At 35.8% G+C, this 9282-nt stretch overlaps 1 protein-coding gene across 2 annotated transcripts in view; it reads right to left on the bottom strand.

Annotated features, from left to right (window-relative positions):
* Positions 1 to 218: 218 nt before the first annotated feature.
* Positions 219 to 9282, bottom strand: part of LOC149794994 (uncharacterized protein C2orf42-like) — a 47527-nt gene continuing 38463 nt past the window's right edge. For both annotated transcript variants that reach the window (XM_089964656.1, XM_089964657.1), the window contains exon 9: positions 219 to 1682. In XM_089964656.1, coding sequence (XP_089820782.1) covers positions 1486 to 1682 — 197 coding nt within the window. In that variant the 3' untranslated portion in view covers positions 219 to 1485. The remainder of the gene's footprint in view (positions 1683 to 9282) is intronic.

The raw sequence follows: 9282 nt of genomic DNA, 5'->3' as shown, positions 1-9282 counted from the left end.
TCAAACTATGACAGAATGTCTTGTCCTGGACCCAATGTGATAATTAAACTTTGTGATGTCAAAGAGTGTTAATGACATTATGTGAAAGGGGCGCTATGCATGATATCCGATTACTAAATGTGGATTACGATAGGCTAATAGTGGAATTGCTAGCATAAGGAGAGAAAATCAAACCCTACAGCCAATCATGACACAATGTAAAATAAATGACTCGAAAGTAACATTTTCAATCACTTTTTATTTTTTAAAACAAAATCGCTAAAATTCAATGACTTTCAATGACCTAGGTGAAATATAAATGACTTTCAAGGCCTGGAATTGAGGTGTTCATTTCTCATTGACTTTCAATGACCATGAATGACTGCCAACACTGCTCATAACAAAAAATACTGATTTAAACAAACTGAAGAATGGTACAGAGAAATGACTTCAAAATACATTCAGATGTCTCAGCTGCTATGCTATTACTTTGCAAGATGCTATTAGCATTTGTGTTCAATACATTAAAATTATGATATGGCTATATTAACATAAATAACACAGTAGACATGTGATACTTTTGACTTGTAAATGTAAAAACAAACAAAAAATATCATGTGCATGTTTGGTGCACATGTAATTAAATTTCTTACTGCGAGCATGGATGTACAGAATATCAGCAACGAATTTGCATCATCTTGAAAATACATTCGTCCATTGTTAACAATGGCTAACCATATTCTCATTTTTACTGGGAGCCACAGTAGCTCAGCTTGTCGAGTGTCAGACTCGTAATCGTAAATGCGAGTTCAATATTTACCCAGGCCAGCCTGTGTCAGCTGCCTTGTGTGTTCTTTGGAAGGCACATTGCTCCCATTTCCTTGGCACAATATAGTCAATTATATGTCAAAAATGCCACTAAAAAGAACCAACAACAATTTCATTCTTGCATGGTAGAAAGACCATTACTGCTTTAATGACAAATTGTTCATCATCATGTTATAAATCCCATGAATGTTCATCTCCACTGAAAACTCTCCTTTCAAAACAGTCACATTATCCTTTTTGAAAACAGAGAACTGTCAAAAATTTTAGCAAATAAAACTTGGACTGCTGTTTTGACAATGACTGTATTTTCATTCATTATATATAAATACAAATTTAACACCTACTACTGATGCAAGGCTGTTTCATCTTCAACTGCCAGGCTTTTTTTGGTACCTATTAATGATTTGACCAGTTAAAATGTTCTGTTTTCTTCTTTACCTACATCCACTAAGTTTTGATAGCATGCATTACTGACGAGATTTTTGTTTTTCCATTACTGTTCCTTTAGTGCAACAAAGAAAATGACCATTTAGGCATGCTGGCAATTTAGTTGTTATGCCCATACCAATGTTCCAATAATTTGTGCATTTTCTAAAAGTTGCTTTCTTTCACACTGCATTCCTTAGTAAGCACTTATTTCTTTTTTCTGTCGAATAGCTATGGGTGTCAGCAGCAAGGTCATGTAGGCAGTTCCTGTACATGAATTGTCTGAAGTGGAACTTCTGAAGTAGGAATTCTGTGTTCTATATGGCCATTTCGCTGGTGACCATATTCGAACTTGATCCTAAGTTCCCCAATGTGGGACTTTGGCAAAATGTCAGGAATCCATTCAATGATAAATGGGGTAGGTTCTTTCTGGTCAGAACTTGTATTTCCTAAAATGAAAAAGAAAATATCATTTGCAAACCATCATATTTTAGCATCTGATAAAAACAAATTCTGTAAATTCTGCATTTTTGCATTGTGTGTGTGTGATCTGGATTTTTAATGTAGCTTTAACAATTTTTCAGTCATATCGCTACGATGTCTGCAGTGTGGCAGTTTATAGTGATGTCTAGCACTGGGGCATCATGCCACAGACATGCAGCATGATGTCCCACCCAGTCACATTATCCTGACAAGAGGCCGACCAGTCCTAACACTAACCTTTTAAAGCTGAGCACCTAGTGAGGCAGCTGTTAGTACCATTTTTGAAAGTCTTTGGTATGACTCGGCCGGGGATCGAACCCACAACCTCCCGCATCCGAGGTGGATGCTCTAACCACTAGGCCACCAGAGCGGTCCATTTTTGCATTGTAATATTTTTGTTGAAACTCGCCTTTATTCACTGGTATAAAAAAGCACATCAGCAACATTTCAGAATAATCTAAATTTATTCATCAGATGCAAGTGACAAGATATTTCACAACAGTTGACTGGTACTGCTCATGATGTATGTGAAAGCACATAACTGATACTGTTATTTCAATCAACCTGAGATGCTGCCAGGATTTTATCTAAAGGGGGATTCTCCCCCCATGTCACCTTAGAAGAGGAGAGTAGGCAAAAGAACAGGGAGGATATATCACCAATTAGAAAACACCTAAATACCTCTCTCTCGTTCAGCTGAGTTAGGGCTCTATTTTAACCAAAATCACCAAAAGATGTCCCCTCTGGTTGTATAAGCAATAATCTGTAGATTGTTTCTGAGCTTAACCTGGTCCTTATCCATGTATAAATATTGTTCTATGTCAAGAACCCCCTTTAACAGTCTGCAGGGGACATATGCATAGCTGGCTTATCCAGCTTAAAGTGCTATATAGTTTTGCAGCACAAAATCCCTCAATGCTGACTTGCTTGAGAAAAGAACTGAAAATTGCACTCTATGTTTAAATTGCTTGTATTTTAGTTTGTTTTAGAATTTTTCTATTTTTACATTTGATTTGAAATGCTACTTAATGTAATGAAAAATGGCATTAACCCCACAAAACCACAAACCATCTTTGATCAGTTCTTAATTAGTTTCGTGCTACATCATAACGACATTCTGGTACCCCACACATACACTGGACTTGTATTCAACATCATTTTAAGGCTTAAAATCATTCACTGGTATTTCCAGTAACATTTTTTCAGCTGATATACACCACTCCCTCGATAACTTGAGCCCTGATAACTCGCGAACCCGCTTATAACGCGGTGTCAGGTATGGATCCCATTTTTTAAAACCTGAAAATACCCCAAAAATGTATCCCTATTTGTTGAACTTGAAGAAAATCACGATCAAAATTGGTAACAGAAACTTTGTTGTATCGCCCGTTTTATCATTGAAAACTGTAGATAGGACCTGGAAATTTTAATCAACACTATGAAATATCAAATTTAAAAATAACTCATTCAATTTTTTACATTGTCTTTCCAAATGACATTCCTAGTACACCGCAATTAACGATATGCAAGGAAATTTCGATCAATGAAAATGTCACTTACGCCAAGTGGAGGCAGTACTTTAATAAATAAATACAAATTAAATAAATTTTTTATCAATTGAAATTTGTGTTCTAGTTCCATCTTTTAGTTCCTTTTAAGTGTAATCGTCACAAGTGCAATGTGTCCATTTGTAATTAAACGTAAAATGCGTCAATCTACCGTAACAGCTATGTCCGCAAGCGTTTCTCTGAGAACCAAATTAAGTGCCCACCGTGTTTTGATAACTGACTTGTGGAAGCATTTGTTGTATTGTTGCACTGAATTAAAAGCTGGCCTCCTTTATATTATCACGTTAATTATGTCTTTTGAATAAAAAAAGGAGGTGGAATAAAAGAAAAGTTAAAAGGCACAAAAATCGGACTAACTTAAAATCTAGCGGCCTCAGTCATATGTCGGGTGAACTCGCTTCATTTGATCAATCGAACACTGTATTAAACGTTATTGTGTATGTAACAGAAACTACCTTAAAGTAATTGACTCTCATAACTGTGATCAAAGCTAACAAGCCAGCAAAAGCAAAAAGAATACTTCGTAAAATAAAGAGCTTGATTACACAGATACGGACCATTGTGGGCAAGCGAGTTTCAGAGAATTCTTTAACTGGCATTTAGAGATATCCTCTGGGATGATAAGAAATTTTATTATTACTTCCAATGAAATCAAGACATTAACATTGTACTAATTGAACAATAAAAAATTTAATTTCGACGTGTCACGAAATAAATGTCACGTGTTTTTGAAAAAAAGGTGGTGTATGAACAGTTAGTCTAGTTCCCAAATTGTGGACTACCGATTTGGCAAGATACTATTATATACCACTACGGGAACCAGACTCATCAATAAAACAAAAAGCAGTGATGTAATACACAGATTTTTTGCATACACGTGAAATTTGTTCAAACCAGTTGGAACGATCTTTCATATGTTGGATATTTTGAGAAAAAAAATATGGTATTTAAACAGAATAATGAACAACTTCATTAGAAAAAGCGCATTATTAAAAATTATTATCAACGTGATTGTAAAATGAGGATTCAGTCATTAAACAGCCCAGTTCCCTAATGCCCCTCCCCCCCCGGTTTTCTCGATGTCAAAGTGATTTTTTTCAATTTTTGGAGGTCCCTCGGTAACTCGCACCTCGCTTATAGTGCAGTCTATGTTTGTGGACCCCGTTGTGCACGAGTTATCGAGGGAGAGGTGTACTTCAAAACTCAAAATCGTTGTCATCAATACCATTATCAGCCAGCATTTGCTTAATGAAATCATCATTGCCATTATCAGCCAGTATTTGCTTAGTGAAATCATCATTGCCGTTATCAGCCAGCTTAATGAAATCATCATAGCCATTATCAGCCAGTATTTGCTTAACGAAATCATCGCCATTATCAGCCAGTATTTGCTTAACTAAATCATCATCACCATTATCAGCCAGCTTAATGAATTCATCATCGCCATTATCAGCCAGTATCTGCTTAATGAAATCATCGCCATTATCAGCCAGTATTTACTTAATTAAATCATCATCACCATTATCAGCCAGCTTAATGAAATCATCATCGCCATTATCAGCCAGTATTTGCTTAATGAAATCATCATCTGGACATTTAGGTAGCCCATATTTTAACAAACATTTCTAAAATTTCCTTGATGAATGTAAGGTTAAAATGATAATGCTTGTTCCAGAGCACAACTGTACCAATCAGATTTAGTTTAACAACCAAGATGAAGTACACAGAGATAGATGTAAACAATTGCCACTCTAAAATACATGCTGCAACAAGCACCACTAGACTAATTCAGACAAAACTTATGTATCAGCAAGCACTATAAAATTAAACAGATAAAAAATTGTAAACTGCACAGAATACATTATTATATGAATGACTAAACTAATGTGTAGCTCTCACACATCACTACTTTTACAAACTTGTACAAATTTGGCATGCTTTGCACACTTGCATGCCCCAGCATCATCTCTGAATTCAGTGGCAAGTTAAGTAGATGTCTTTGTGCAGTTTTGGGCATAACATAAACCTCTCCCTCAATAACTTACACATAATGGCATCCAAAAACACAGCACAATACACGAGGGTACAAGCTACCATGGGACCACTAAAAAAAATAGACGGCTTTAAAAAAAAGCTATGCCATTTGCACTAGATATCGAGAAAACTGCTGAGGGAGGGTAGGAACTGGGGTCTGATGACTGAACTTATCTTGTATTCAACCTCTTTTATTTGATACAAAAGATGTACCATATAAACTCGCGTATAAGCCCGTTCGCGTATAAGCTGACTCCCCCAAACTGAATTGGTAAAACTTATAAAGTGCATGACCCGCGTATAAGCCGACCCATAATTTCTAGACTACCGGTACGTCACAAGATGCACAAAGTGAGTTCTGAATACGTTTATTTAGGCAAATCACGTTATTAAAAGAAATGAAAGTAAGAAAGCTAATTTATATGTTGAAATAAAAACAATTCTAAAGTGTTAAGTCTTAATGGAAATTTAATTAATCCTCATTCCAAAATCATGAATTATAAAAGTTCTATCACTTTTAGAATCCTTCAAAATTTGGCTCTGTATCAGACTCACCAAACAGTTCATGAAACTCGGCTTCTGTTACGGGCATGCTTGCATCATATACGTCGTCATTGTCATCATGGTCATCCGATAGTGTGTCGTTCTCCTTCTCGCTCTCCTTGTCATTGTCGGATTGAAATATAGCATCATCCTCTGTTCCATCAATGGCATTTTTGATACAGCACTTCCTGAATGATTTTGCAATCATTTGTGATGGAATTGAGTCCCACAATTCTTTTACCCACTTGGCGACCAAATCGATGTCCGGCCTCATTAAATTCCCGCCTTTTGTCATTTTCACAGCCCCTGAACAAACCCATTCTGCCCACATCTTTTGTAACTTGTCCTTAAAAGGTTTGTTAAGGCAGACATCAAGAGGTTGTAACACTGACGTTAAACCTCCTGGTATCACAGCAGTGTTGTTTTCATTTTCTTTGTGGCCCTCTTTACTTCATTGGTTTTGTGTGCATGAAACATATCCCATACAAGCATTGAAGGTTTCCGAATAATTGCACCTGGTCTCTTGTTCCATACTTTCTCCAACCATTCAATTGTTCGACTTTCGTCCATCCATCCCTTTTGCTGTGTACGAACGATGACACCAGCAGAAAATTTCATGCTTTCGGCAGCATCTTCCTTTTAAAAATTATGACAGGAGGCAGCTTTGATCCATCAGCTAAACAGGCCATTACAACCGTGAAATGCGTTTTTTCATGGCCGGTCGTTTTTATCAGAATAGTTTTCTCACCAACAGCATTGACTGTTTTATTGCTTGGTAAGTCAGAGGTCATAGGCGTCTCATCCATATTTCCAATTTGTGATAGTTCAAATGAGCACTCCTTTCTGTGCTTAATGATGAACTGCTGAAATGATTCAATTTTTTCTTCCAAGTCTTTTGGTAGCTTTTGTGTTATCTTCGTTCGCTGCCTGAGGCAAAAACCATTCTGGTTCATAAAACGAGAACACCAGCTGGCTGATGCAACAAATTTTGAATCTGCCAACTTACATTTATCAATTTTTGCCATCTGCATAGCACGTAGACGAATTGCAGTTCGTGTGACAATGTATCCATTTTGTCGACGTTCACTTACAAAATCACTGAGTTCTTTCTCCAATTCAGGGAAAGAGGCAATCCCAGTCCAATGAGCCTTCTTGGATTTTGGCATTTCTTCTAATGCTGCTTTGCTTTTGCATATTCAATAACTTTAAGTTTGAATGCTGCATCATAAGCAGAATGCTTTCTTTTACTTCCAACACTATTAATTTTATCTGATTGAATTGAATATAAACTTCTAGAGAGATTAAACTGAAATAATTTCTTATAGTGGTGGTATACTATTTATATACCTTATCCTGTAATTATTTCCATGTGTGGTTGGTTATCAATTTGCATTTGATAATTATTTATCATTGTTGTTTATTTGTGTTTTTTTTTTTTAACTACCGGTAGTGTGATTCAATTGATCAAAATATGATTGGTTTCAGCGTGGACATTATTCAAGTATTGTGACAGTTTATAACTTTGAGCAGAAACCATGTCCACTACCATATCTCATTAAACAATACATCTGAAAGTCGGCATGTATTAGTAAAGTCATTGGCATTGTGCAACAAAACAAACCTATTATCCCCGAGGCATTTACCACAGATTAAGCATATGGTAGCTACTGTACAACACTCTACCACTAACAAACCACTTTGCTTTACAAACAACTAAACAACAGTAGTATATAAACTGTGGCTGCCAATTACTTCTAAAACACCTGTCAAAGAAATCCCACAAATTATATTGTTTAACAATTATTCATGCTGACTCGTATATTGCCCTGTTATTTTTACCCTTCCTAAGTGTGCGCGCAACAAACCCCTATGAAGCCTCTCGCTATTGTTCCTTTAAGACTATCGTACATGTATTTCTACTCTCGATCAAAATGTTTGTTGTATATACCTTCAGTATTGTAATTCTTTTATTTTTTTTACGTAGATTCTTTTCATATTTACACTGAAATAAGCTAGCGTGCATTTGTACGATACCGTAGAGTTTAATGATTACTGATTAGCTGAGGGTAAAATACTTGACTGGAGATTACTAATATTGTGGTTCTTTTGGAAAATACACGTACCACCGTGGCTCAAATAACACATATGGCTGCATTTTCTGGTGGATGGACATCTGTCAAATAGATGTCAAGTACGTTAAAACATGTTTTCCATTCATTATCCTACCACTTAATTAAAAAAAAAATATTTGTTTCACTTCACGACAGCACAAATCTTATAAGCCACGTGGCATCATTAAGCACGTGATCTCATCTTCGGCGATCGACAGAAACAAAACTGGAAATCGAGGGAAAAAAGCGTTAAAAATTTCAGACTTGGACCTTGGCCCGCAGATAAGCCGACCCCCCCTTCTTCCAGGCCTTATTTTTTTCCTAAATTGTTCAGCTTATACGCGAGTATATACGGTAATGAACATGATAATACAAGGTCAGTTTTTAACTCAGCACAATACAACAAATACTTCCACAAGTCAGATATCAAAACATGGTCAGCAGTTAATTAGGTTCTCAGAGAAATTCTCACGGACATAGTTGTTACAACATATTGACACACTCTGAATACAAAAGGACTCCTCGCCTTTACAATGATTACACCTAAAAGGAACTAAAAGATAGAACTAAAACACAAATTTCACTTGATAAGAAATTATTCCATTGGTATATATTTATGAAAGTACTGACACCGCTAGATGTGACATTTTCATTGATCAAAATTTCATTGAATATTATTTATGGTGTACATAGAATCTAGTTACCAGTAGGCAAGAAAATGTAACAAATTATACGACTTCTTACTAAAAGCTGAGAATTTCATGAGGTTCATTAAAATTTCAGGGCTTATCTAACAGTTTTGACAATAAAAGAAGCAGTATATTAAAGTTTCAAATACCACTTTTAATTGCGATTTTCTTAAAGTGCAACAAATACGGACAAATTTAGGGGGTATTTGCTGGTACAAAAAATGGGATTCATGCCTGACCCCATGTTATAATTAGGATCGCGAGTTATCAGGGTTTGAGTCATCGAGGGAGTAGTGTACTTCAGTTTATAATCCAATATGAATTTGCATGCCCACCATCTGATGCAAAAATTAACTGATTCAAAGACATAGTTCAAACATAAATTACCAGTAACAGAGTTTTCAATACCCTGGAAAATACTGGTAGAATCTAAATTTACAAGCTGCATCTCTGGTGGCAGAAAAAGAAACAGATTGGCTACAGGAAAAAAATATATATACAGCTGAATCTGGAACAAATGATGTTACATTTATAGTTTAGCAGTTTGATAGAAACTATGAAAAGCAACTTTTTATGTAAATTGTTTTTTTTTATAGAATACTTACTCAATCACATTCATTT

The sequence above is a fragment of the Sinohyriopsis cumingii genome, chromosome 7 (assembly GCF_028554795.1).
Source record: "Sinohyriopsis cumingii isolate HCF-2022 chromosome 7, ASM2855479v2, whole genome shotgun sequence".
Classification (NCBI taxonomy): domain Eukaryota; kingdom Metazoa; phylum Mollusca; class Bivalvia; order Unionida; family Unionidae; genus Sinohyriopsis; species Sinohyriopsis cumingii.
The sequence above is the reverse complement of the archived record's forward strand: the minus strand, read 5'-3'. Positions and strand labels throughout refer to the sequence as shown.